Source organism: Hemitrygon akajei, chromosome 9 (genome assembly GCF_048418815.1).
Source record: "Hemitrygon akajei chromosome 9, sHemAka1.3, whole genome shotgun sequence".
NCBI lineage: Eukaryota > Metazoa > Chordata > Chondrichthyes > Myliobatiformes > Dasyatidae > Hemitrygon > Hemitrygon akajei.
In genome coordinates this window covers 17,469,100-17,481,701 of record NC_133132.1, presented here as the reverse complement: position 1 = coordinate 17,481,701, position 12,602 = coordinate 17,469,100, and the positions used below count along the sequence as shown (strand labels likewise).

At 45.6% G+C, this 12,602-nt stretch overlaps 1 protein-coding gene across 1 annotated transcript in view; it reads right to left on the bottom strand.

Annotated features, from left to right (window-relative positions):
* Positions 1-12,602, bottom strand: part of LOC140732633 (uncharacterized) — a 124,551-nt gene that overhangs the window by 59,700 nt on the left and 52,249 nt on the right. Inside the window, exons 6-7 of the mRNA XM_073055329.1 lie at positions 9,887-10,103; positions 9,556-9,840 (exon numbers count right to left, since the gene is read on the bottom strand). Coding sequence (XP_072911430.1) covers positions 9,556-9,840; positions 9,887-10,103 — 502 coding nt within the window. The remainder of the gene's footprint in view (positions 1-9,555; positions 9,841-9,886; positions 10,104-12,602) is intronic.

Genomic DNA, 12,602 nt, shown 5'->3' with positions numbered 1-12,602 from the left:
AACATTTTGCATGGTGCTCCTTTCCATTTTTCACTCTAAAATTGTACAAAACAAAAATAATACACTGATCTTGCTTAAACTGTTGAAAAGAATGTTTCATCTTTAACTTTATGACTATTGGAGATCAGTTCACGTTCTCGTCACCTAACTATTCACAGTAACAGAAATTTTGACCGAGGTGCCCAAACGTTTGCATGCCACTGTATGCAGATGATAGATCTTAGCGGATTCGAGGTAGAAATGTAAATTGTACAGTATATTCAATACAATTAACAATTAAAAATGTTTAACGATAGGCAAATATATGAGAATTTAAGATTTCAATGAACAAAGAACAAGTTATGTGTTTTATAAATGGGTTTAATAGACCTGCCGTTGATTTGAAATAAAATCGACAAACTCGGGAAAGTGATAGTGGTAAGATTTCGAGGCATGTGGATTGTCAATAAGCAGACTTGGAAGCACCGTATCAGAAAATGATTGTTGAATATAAAGGAACATTAAATAATCTGTTATCTATGTGGCACTTTGTGGTGCTAAATGACAATCGTTGTTGATCTTTTTCATTTGTATAATTGGATCTGTTCTTGATTACGGCTGTGTGCCTTATGCATCAGCTTCATCTTCAACTATAACGTGAGGGTGCGACACCAGCATGGCTTTAAGATTGTTTTCTGATGTAGTGAAGTCGTTTCTAGTTTCGTCTTTTCTGGTTGAAATGGGCCAACTACAATTGCGGAGATTGCAGTTGATGTTAACACATTTGAAGGGACAAAAAAAAAATCATCCTTTTGTACTTGTGCTGGAAGACTGTTGACAACATCACAAGAGGAGTGTTTATAGCTTCAGGTGACGAATCTTACCACGCTGAGAAGATGGAATTGTTCGATTAAGCAATATGCTCCAATGTCACGTTATCTGAAAACCCACTTGTTCTGCCTATGCCTATTTTAATGTATACCACAGATTTCAATAAAGTCCAAGGATTCTGCTATGCCTGAGGGTCTGTTGGTTTATCAGTGTATTAAGGAAAATTAGGATGGTATGTTAACCACTGATGCAGAAGAGTCAAAAGGCAATTTAACTGGGAGGATGGTGTGGCTGTTTTTGTGCCTGAATCACAGGTAACGATAAAGTAACGATTTACCAATCATTTAACAGTATAGATCGCAGAATTTGTGGGCATAGTTTTAGGCTTACAGTGCGTGGAGTAAATTTATCCATATAAAGTTGTAATTTGTTCAGATGCCTTTAGGCTTTGATGAGTCCTAAATCAGGTTATTCTAACAGTCGGTCAGACATACTGTTGGAAACACATCAAATATTATATCATACACAAAATATTGGTTTATATGTCCACTTCTTATGGATCTCTGCACATAGAGGTTTACTTACAACAGATGAAAGTCCTCCCACCTAGCAAATCAGAAGCTAAGTGGTTGGTGGGGTGGCGTTAAAAATTATAGCAAGCCTAGTGGGATAATGGGCATACAAGGAGACACATTTAGAGAATACACAACTGCTAGTTTTATGGGAGAAGCGGGTAAAACAAGAAGAGAAGAAATTACATTAACACGACTTAGAATTGGACATTCTATGCTTAATTGTTCCTTATACAGTGTTGGAAAACATCATTCAGGGTCCTGTAGGTTTTGTAATTGCGATGCTGTTGAGTACACTATTTTAGGTTGAAGCATATCACGTAGAAATAAATCAAATTCAGGCTTCATTACAATCTTTGGGGGTTGAGAGGTTTCATTTTTTTTAATTATGCGAATGACTTCAATTTAATTCACGGTTTTGTGTTTCGTTGTATACAAACTATAGGGTTTTTTGGAGTAATTTGGCTTGCATTTAAAAAAAAAGCAGTGAAGATTTTGTTTCCCAATTCTCTACACCACACTCCAGTCCAGTTGGTAGCGGGAATGCGCCTTTAAGTTTAAGTGGCAACAACCGTGTATCCCAAGTCCACCCTGTTCCTTCACTTTAGCCAATCAGTCAAGGGGAAGGCGGAGACTGATGTGATTGACATTGATCAGCCAAACAGGATCAGACCTGATCCCCGCCGTCTTGTGGCAATGCCAGGCTGTGAGTTAGATGGACATATTCACATTCCAATGTGTGAGTGAGCGGCATTCCAGTGTAGTTATTTGATCGACATCCTGCAGGTCCAATGAGGTACTGAATCTCCAGCACGGTGTTTTACCTCCCTCTTCCCCCCCCCCCCCCCCAACACACACACACACACACACACACACACACACACACACACACACACACACACACACACACACACACACACACACACACACACACACACACACACACACACACACACACACACACACACACACTCCAAGTCCCGGAGCTGCAGCACGATGGGACAATCCGACCGGGAATAACACCTGGGAGATCAGGCGGTGAATGTGAGGAGCTGCACCCCGGACTGGAGACACTGTAGCCACTCTGGCTTGTGCTCAGGACGCGGCTTTATTAATGAACTGAAGTACCGAGGTGACAGGATATAGCAGCGCGTTGATCAGCTGCTCCCTGAATTTCGACTGAGTGACCGCGTAAATAAATGTGTTCGTGCAGCAGCTGAAATCCCTCAGGAGACCCCCGACGTAGTGAAAGATCCATTCAGAGTCAGTGAAATCGTGTCCTTCTCCTGAGACCTGATAATATATAACATTTACAACGTATGTCATCCACAGGAGGATAAAGTTGCCGGAAAGGGTGAACAGTAAAACCATAGACCTCCTCCTGCTCTTCATCTCCGGGTCACTGCGGCTCTCCCCATTTATCTGACCCTTCAGCCCCTTACGGACCCGACTGGCCACTAAAATGTGCCTGACTGTCAGAGCGTTGAGCAGCAGGATCCCAGCGAAAGGAAGGAACGGAGTTAAAACCGTATCGAGCCAATCATAACCTATCCATCCAGGGACAGTGAAATAACTGTCCATCGGTTTACAGAACCACGGTATATTGTCGATAATCATCCACGGTTCCCACATGAAGTATCGGGGAACGTTTTTCAGACAGAACAGTACGCCGGTTGCTGTTAGAACCAAAGCCGCGGTTTTCCCGGTACAATATTTCGTCTTCAGTTTCGGGCAGCAAATGGCGACAAACCGATCAAAGGTGAAAGCGACGGTGAACCAGACAGAGCAGTCTCTAGCTGTGCACGTCAGTACATCGATAACACTGCACACGGGGGTGATGCTGAGAAAACTCCCCGGGAAGTAATACCAGTTGATTCGATACAAAATGACCTCGGTGACAATGGTCATTAGATCCGCCGCTGCCATGGCCACCAGGTAGCGAGTGGTGCAGGTAGAGAGGCCGCACTTTCCCCGGGACAGGATCAGAATCGCCACTAAATTCACTGGAGCGAGCGAGAGAGAGAGAGAGAGAGAGAGAGAGAGAGAGAGAGAGAGAGAGAGAGAGAGAGAGAGAGAGAGAGAGAGAGAGAGAGAGAGAGAGATGGGGGAGAGAGAGAGAGGGAGAGAGAGGGGGAGGGGTTGATTGATTTATTAATACGGGATCGGGTTTCCGTTAAAGATCAATAGCACAATAGCACACCGGTACACTATTTCTGACCTGCTATCTTCAGTGTAGAGATAAGACTATGCGTGGGAAATCGTCGGCGATAAAAACGATCTGCATGAACAGCAGCCATCGGTGCTGATCCCGATTCCAGTGGCAGATCGAGCCGGTTTCATCGATTCACCAGTGGCTGATCAGGCCACTGGGAATTTTGCATCTGAGGGGGCCGAGAAGAGATACAGAGGCGAGCAACACACACAAGATACTGGAGGAACACAGCCGGTCAGGCAGCGTCCACGGAATTGAATAAACTCTTGTTTCGGGCCGAGACTCGTCTTCAGGACCAAGTGCCGCCCTAATTTACGTCGGATGTCAGACCGAAACCTAATTTACGTCGGATGTCTAACCAGAGGCTGAGTGACTCCGTTAATGGATTAATTCTACAGCGCAGTTCTTTTCGACAACACGCGATAGCAGATCCATGGACACTGGTCCAGATGATCTGACCCAATTATTGAGCAACAGGCAGTGAGACCCGAATGTGACAGACTTCACAGGGAGGCTTGAAACGCAGGACCAGGGGTTCTCTCTAATCAATTACCCAGAAACAGTGAACTTTACAATGAAAAGCCCTCCCAGTAACATCTTCCCGGTGAGCTGCCTATCCCCACCACTGGGAGTAATCTGGACAAATTCAGATTAAAACCCTCCATGCCACACCTTCCCGGAGAGCTGCCTACCCCACCACTAGGACAAATCTGGACAAATTCCGATTAAAACCCTCCCTGACACAGATTCACTGATGGGTGCCTGTTCCCAGAACCGGGTCATTTCTGGACAGGCTGTCGTTCGAGTCGATCACGTGAGTGACAAGACAGAAACAGGTTTACTTCCGCTTGTCAATAAATATGAAGAATCAGCATGTTAAATTACCAGGATCGATATCCCTGACGGATACTTGTACAACCAGCATCATGCTCGAAACTTGTAAAATAATGATAAACAGGTTAACACAAATAAATACCAAACAGGATTTGCACTGCTCACTCACCAACAACTCCAACGACGGCAATGAACACGTACAATATTTTCTGTACACTCCAGTACCCATCCAACATTGCAGACATTTTCTCTGTCCAGCGATCTGTTCCCCTGTGCTGCAGGCGATGGCTCGGAATGACATTTTCAAGCAGCAGATGCCTGGGGTTTTTAAATACCATTTAGTGACTCCATAGGGACGGATTTCAACAGATTTAAAAATAGATGTTTCAAATTATTTACAAACCGATTACGTCAGTCAGGTGCAATCCCTGGGGTGTGAGATTGTGATTAACTTATTGAGTTAATATGTGGAAAGTTTGTGTGGGGGGGTGGGTTTCGTCTTTGTCGCCTGTGAAATTGTACTGAATCCGCTACTGTCACCATTCTCCGCAGGAGTATAAATCCTGATGTAGTTTGTGTGTGGAGGACTCTACCGAGAACGTCCCCAAGAAAATGATTGTTTGTGATAATAATAAACTCTTTCTTATCCAAGAAACCCCGCAACTGTTTCAATGACTTAATCGTAGTCAGTCCATTTGGGGGCTCGACAGGACCCACCCTAACACTAATACATCAAACTGAGCAGTTTAGTGAGATGGGGGGGAGGTGATTATGTTTTAAAATATCACCCCGTATGTGTCATAGCGCAGAGCTGGAGAGGCGGATAGGAAAGTGTAATTGCGTGTGTGGGGTGCATTTGATTGTGTGTGTGTGTGTGTGTGTGTGTGTGTGTGTGTGTGTGTGTGTGTGTGTGTGTGTGTGTGTGTGTGTGTGTGTGTGTGTGTGTGTGTGTGTGCTTCTCTATGCGTGTCAGTGTGTTTCCCTGTCAGCCTGTCTGCCTGTCTGTTTGTGTGTGTGTGTGTGTGTGTGTGTGTGTGTGTGTGTGTCTGTCTGTCTGTCTGTCTGTCTGTCTGTGTGTTTGTCTGTGTGTGTGTGTGTGTGTCTGTCTGTCTGTCTGTCTGTGTGTTTGTATGTATTTGTGTCTGTCTCTGTGTGTTCTTGTCTGCATTGTGCTTCTGTGTCTATGTGTGGGAAACACATTGTCTCTGCCTGACTATACACGTATACCTCGAATTCAGATTATCCCTCCGGTTCGCTCCCTTCCCATCTGTCTCCGCAAACTGCAGATGCTCTCGAACTCTCACTTCATAAAACGGCTGCCTGAACCACAAAAAGGAAAACAGTTCCATCTTGCGTTTCGTCGCAGCTCCAAATCATCAGGCAAGCGCACGTGCTTATTAGATTAACCCGAGGAAGAATCATTTCAAATTGATCACATGAGACAACAGCAGGAACAAACGTCAACGTTCAAAGTGCCTTTATTATTAAAGTATCTGTAAATAAAACAACGTTGGGAGTCCTCACACCTCCAAATCCTGAGAACCCGGATATACCTGCGCAACCCAAAATCCATGAATGCTCCAAAGCGACTGATTTCCCAAAATCCGTCTGCTCCCTCAAGTCCGCCGATATCCCAGCACACACGTAAATCCTCCCGCACACCCAAATAAGTCTGCACCCCAAAATCCCTATGCACACCCGTCATTGTGTGCCTCCCCACATCCGCCGACACCCCGATCCGGATGCACCCCAATATTCACTGATAAACACCGATTTCTGTGGATATCCCAAGTCACTGTGCATCCCCATGTTCTACAAAATATTCCTAAATCAGCGCATATTATAAAATCCACGCGCAACCTCGTCGGTGCTGACACCCCCACATGCACCTCAGATTATCCCAGAGGAAGAAGCATTTGAAACAATTCACAGAATGAGTGTTTGCACCTTAAATCAAATAGCAAGGACAAAGCTCAAAGTGCATTTATTATTGAAGTATGAAACAACTTTAAGATTGATCTCATCCCCAATTCCAAGTGCATCAGTAAATTCACTGAAAGACACAAATCTGTGCACAACCCCTAATCCCTGTGCACTCCCAAATCCCTGCGCACTCCCAAATTCCGCTGCCATTCCCTCACCCACATCAGATTATCCAAGAGCGAAAATGATTTCAAACATTTCACAGAATAGCTACCTCCAACTTAAAAAGTTCATAGTTTGAACTGCATTCATCATGGAATTATTTACGTGTGCCTGCATCTCTGCGTGTCTATATGAGTCCGCATCTGTGTCTGTCCGTGTTTTGTGAGTCTGTGTGTGTTTCTGTCAGAGACCAGCTCGCAGACAGCGCTCGTTCTTTATCCTGAGAGCGCAGAAATTGAGAATACTTGGCTAGTGTAGAAGAGACCCTTTAGGACATCAGAGGGATGTGTGTACTCTGGTTCACGGAACGATATAGCATTGCATTGTTTGTAAAGGATACAGCAATATCATGGACTTAACTCTGAAGAGGGGAGAGCTCGGAGAGTCTTGCTCAATACATTTGAGGAGGTTGAGCAGTGAATCAAAGAGTGAACCTATGAGGAGGGTTTGACGGCTCCGGGCCTGAATTGGTTGAGTTTTGAAAAATGAGGGAGATATCACATTGATATCTATCGAATACTGAATGCACACAGAGCTCAGTGGGGAGCTGGGGAAGCAGATGTAAAAGTGTCGATCTGTTTCAGTGTCTGCGGATATGAGTTTGCATTCATGCGTCTGTCTTCTTGTGTGCATGTGGGTGTTTGTGTCTGGATTCTTTTCAACAACTCTAAAGTCCCTTGCCCTTTTACCCATTTAGTCCGTACCGAATTGTTATGCTGCCGAATCCCATCGCCGCATCTTCGCATCAATACCCCTCCCGTCCATGTACTTACCCACACTTCTCTGTAATGCAATCAACCCCACATCCACCCCTTCCACTGACAGCTATTCCCACACCAGCAACACCCTCTGTGCAGAAAAACCCACTCAGATTCCCCTGAAATATTTTCACTCTTAAACTGCAACCTCTACTTCCAGTCTCACCCAACATCAGCAGAAAAATCCTGCCTGCATTTACCATGTCTATAACACTCCTAATTTTGCATACCTCTGTGAAATCTCCCAACGTCCCCCACGAGAGACTCATCCAGAAAGTCACGAGGCATGGGATTAATGGAGCCTTAGCTGTTTGGATTTTTTTTTTAAAGGCTTACAAGAAGAAATCAGAAAGTAGTTGTGGAAGGCAAGTATTCTGCCTGGAGGTCGGTGACTAGTGGAGTGCTGCAAGGATCTGTCCTGGGACCCCTGCTCTTTGTGATTTTTATAAATGACCTGGATGAAGAGGCGGAAGGATGGTTGAGTAAGTTTGCGGATGACACGAAGATGGGACGAGTTGTGGATGGAGCTGTTGGTTGTCGAAGGTTACAAGAGGGTACTGTCAGGATGCAGAGTGGGGCAGAAATGAGGCAGATGGACTTCAAACCGGATAATTGTGAGGTGATGCATTGTGGAAGGACAAACCAGAAGACTGAGTACAAGATTAATGGTTGGTTACTTAAGAGTGTGGATGAACAGAGGGAGCTTGGGGTTCAAATCCATACATCCCTCAAGGTCGCTGCACAGGTTGATACGATTGTCAAGAAGGCCTATGGGAAGCTGGGCTTCATTAACAGGGGGATTGAGTTCAAGAGTAGAGAGGTCATGTTGCAACCCTACAAATCTCTGGTGAGACTGCACTTAGAGTATTGTGTTCAATTCTGGTCACCTCATTATAGGAAGGATATGGAAACTATGGGGAGGGTGCAGAGGAGATTTACCAGGATGTTGCCTGGACTGGAGAACAAGTCATATGTTGTGTTACGGATTCAGCAACAATAAATATATAAATGAGGCAGGGGTTTTTATAACAAATAAAACATTTACTTAACACGGAAAAACAAACCCCCAAAAGTAAACAAACCACTAACGTAACCGGAAATCAACTGCTGTGTGGCAGCTTAAACAGTTCTTAAAGGAATTAAGCAAAAACAGTTCTTCAAAGTAGTACTGCAAAAGTTCAAAATGCTTACAGTCCATTGAAGGAGAGACTTTTTAGACGATTTAAATTCTCTTTCACGTCGTGTTGTTGCGGTTCCCAGTCGAACTATACTTTTCCCGGAGAATTTACGAAGATGAAAATGAAACGGTTTAAAGGCACTGACCTTTTCTTTACAAAACTGTACCCAACCTTTTCTGCTATTATTCGCAGGGGTTACCACGGGGATAGCCAACGAATTCCTTCCGAATGAGGATCAAACAAGGTTGAACCTGTTTCACCGTCGAAATCGACTTTCCTCGATCGTTTAACTCCCGAACTCCGATCTTCACTCTCCAGTGACTTTTAACTGGCAGTATTATAAAGAAACTGCCGGCAATTACCTTTTAAACTATAGGCATTAAACAAAACTCCACCTTTCAACCAAACTGCGTCATAATATTGGACCACGCAGTGGCATGGAGTCAAACTGGCAAATCCAGCCACGAACTGCCCCTCCTCACAGGGAGGGGTCCTCCTTTTATACCCTGTAAAAAAAAAACCTGTCACATGACCTCTACTGGCGGGAAAATGATGTCACTCCATCATCACAAGACCACTACCTTAGGTCCAGTATAGCTTCAACACGTCACGTGACAAGTACAAGATACCCACGGGTACGTAACAGTAGCAAGGTTAGCAGAGCTCGGACTTCTCTCTTTGGAGCGTAGAAAGATGAGAGGGGACTTGCTAGAGATATATAAGGTTATGAGAGGAATAGATAGGGTGGGTAGCCGGTACCTGTTTCCCGGGGCATGAACAGAAAACACCAGAGGGCATATGTACAAAGTTAATGGAGCGAAGTTTATGGGAGTCATCAGGGTTAAGTTTTTTACACAGAGGGTTGTGAGTGCCTGGAATGACTTGCCAGGGATGGTGGTGGAGGCTGAAAAATTAGGGGCATTTAAGAGCCTCTTGCAGAGTTACATGGATGATAGCAAAATGGAGGGTTACGGGTAATATGGGTTGAGTACATTTTTAAAGGAATATATGTGCCGGTACAACATCGAGGTCTGAAGGGCCTGTACTGTGCTGTAGTATTCTAGTGTCTAGTGGCCAGTGTTTAGCTTCATAGCCAGCAGCTCCCGGATTCCGCTCCGTGGGAGTGAGGCCTTGAGAGAAGCAGGCGCAGGGCTGTACCTTCTCATCCTTGGCCGAGCTCTGAGAGAGAACAGCTCCTACGCCAATGTCAGACGCATCCACCTCCGCATTGAACTGGCGGTCGGTGTAGGGTCGAATCAGCATGGGGGCAGAGGTGAAACGTTCCTTCAGGACAGAGAATGCGTTTTTCGGCAGCAGGGGACCGGGACAATCTGACAGCAGATGAGGAAAGAGCAGTGAGTGGTGCAGCGAGTGTACGGCATTTTCTGATGAAGCGGTGACAGAAGTTAGCAAAGCCCAAGAAGCGACGGGTGGAAGGTGGGGGCCATTCGATCACCGCCTTCAACTTCTGTTGGTCCATTTGAATGGAACCGCCTGAAATTACAGACTCAAGAAAGGAGACGAGATTGTGATGAAACTGACACCACAAAGAGCTGGTTCTCCAGAAGGCGCTGCAGAGCTCTGCGGACGTGACCTGTGTGTTTAGCAAGGAAATAGGGGGAAAAAAAACAAAATGTAGTCGAGCTACACAATAACAAATTGGTTCAGCATGTCCCTGAAAACGTCATTTACCAAGGCTTGGAAGACGGCAGGAGCATTGGTGAAACCGAATGCCTCTTCCCAAACTGTAGCTGAATGACAAGATCGACCGCTTTATTTCTTATGCTGCATGCATACAAACAAAACACTTTCAGTCCAGAATTTGTTGCTTTCTGTTTTAACTGCACCAGGCTTCTATTGCCCTCTACCTCATCCCACTGGCTGTGATTCTGCCTCATCTCCTGCCTGTTCATTCTGTCACCTCTGTTGAAGGAGCAAGAAGGCTGAGAGTGAACTGCAGATTTTTCGGAGCGAGGGGAACTTTTTACTACTCGGTTTAAAGAGAGGCGAGGCTGCGCAGGCGCGTGACGTCAGCCAGTTGAGCGCGAAAGATTTAAAAAGGCAAGGAATCTTCAACGGTTTTTAATTCGGAGCAAGAAGACTGAGAGTGAACGGCTGATTTTTTGGAGCGAAGCGAGTTTTTGACTACTCGGGTTAAAGGAGGCGAGACTGCACAGGCGCGTGACGTCAGCCAGTTGAGCGCAAAAGTTATAAAAAGGAGACCGCCGTACCCAGCGGGCTGCGGTGAGCGAGCAGCAGAGTGGTAGGGCTTTGGCTCAACGGTCTTAGGCGGTAACGGGACGAGGCGAGGTAGGAGGTATGTGTGTGAGGCCAGTTTTCTCTGTGCTCGGTGACACATGTGGGGGTTCCTATGGTCTCCTAACCTCCCGGACGGCCATTTCTGCGCCAGGTGTGTCCAGCTGCAGCTCCTGAGGGACCGAGTTAGGGAACTGGAGATAAAGCTCGATGACCTTCGTCTGGTCAGGGAGAGCAAGGAGGTGATAGAGAGGAGTTATAGGCAGGTGGTCACACTGAGGCCACGGGAGACAGACAAGTGGTCACAGTCAGGAGGGGGAAGGGGAAGAGTCAGATACTAGATAGTACCCCTGTGGCTGTACCCCTTGACAATGTATTCCTGTTGGAGTACTGCTGGGGGGGACAGCCTACCTGGGTGAAACTACAGTGGTCGTTGCTCTGGCACAGACTCTGGCCCTGTGGCTCAAAACGGTAGAGAAGGGACGAGGACGGCAGTAGTGACAGGGCACTCTATAGTTAGGGGGTCAGACAGGCGATGCTGTAACGGAGGAAAGAAACTCGGATGGTAGTTGGGGTATGGGAACCGAATTGAAGAGACTGGGGAAGAGGAGATTAGCTCACAAATGGAGGAAGCTTATACACAGTACGAGAGGGAGGATAAGCAGGTGATAGGGAAGGGACGTGCTCAGACAGAAAGCTTGAGATGTGTCTATTTTAATACAAGGAATGTTGTTAACAATGCGGATGAGCTCAGAGAGTGGATGAATGCTCGGAGATATGATGTTGTGGTCATTACAGAGAATTGGATGGCTCAGGGACAGGATTGGTTGCTTCAAGTGCCGGGTTTTAGATGTTTCAGCAAGGACAGGGAGGGAGGCAAAAAAGGGGTGTGTGGCACTGTTGATCAGAGAAAGTGTCACGGCTGCAGAAAAGGTGGACGCCATGGAGGGATTGTCTACGGAGTCTCTGTGGGTGGCGGTTAGGAACAGGAAGGGGTCAATAACTTTACTGGGTGATTTTCTTATAGGCCGGCCAATAGAAACAGGGATATCGAGGAGCAGATAGGGATACATCCTGGAAAGGTGTAATAATAACAGAGTTGTCGTGATAGGAGATTTTCATTTCCCAAATATCGATTGGTATCTCCCTAGAGCGAGGGATTTAGATGGGGTGGAGTTTGTTAGGTGTGTTCCGGAAGGTTTCCTGACACAGTATGTAGATAAGCCTCCAAGAGGAGAGGCTGTACTTGATTTGTTATTGGGAAATGAACCTGGTCAGGTCAGATCTCTCAGTAGGAGAGCATTTTGGAGATAGTGAACATAATTCTATCTCCTTTACAATAGCATTGCAGACAGATAGGAACAGACAAGTTAGAAAAGCGTTTAATTGGGGCAAGGGGAATTATGAGCCTATCGGGCAGGCAATAGTGGGCTTAAATTGGAAACAGATGTTATCAGCGAGATGTACAGTAGAAATGTGACAAATATTCAGGGGATATTTGTGTAGAGTTCTGTATAGATACGTTACAATGAGACAGGGAAGTTATGGTAGGGTACAGGAACTGTGGTGTACAAAGTCTGTAATAAATCTTGTCAAGAAGAAAAGAAAAGCTTACAAAAAGTTCAGAGGGCTAGGTAATGTTAGAGATCTGGAAGATTACAGAACTACTAGGAAGGAGCTTAAGAAGGAAATTAGGAGAGCCAGAAGGGGTCATGAGAAGGCCCTGGCGGGCAGAATTAAGGAAAACCCAAAGGCATTCTCCAAGTATGTGATCAGCAAGAGGATAAGACGTGAAAGAATAGGACCTATAAAGTGTGACAATGGGGAAGTGTGTATG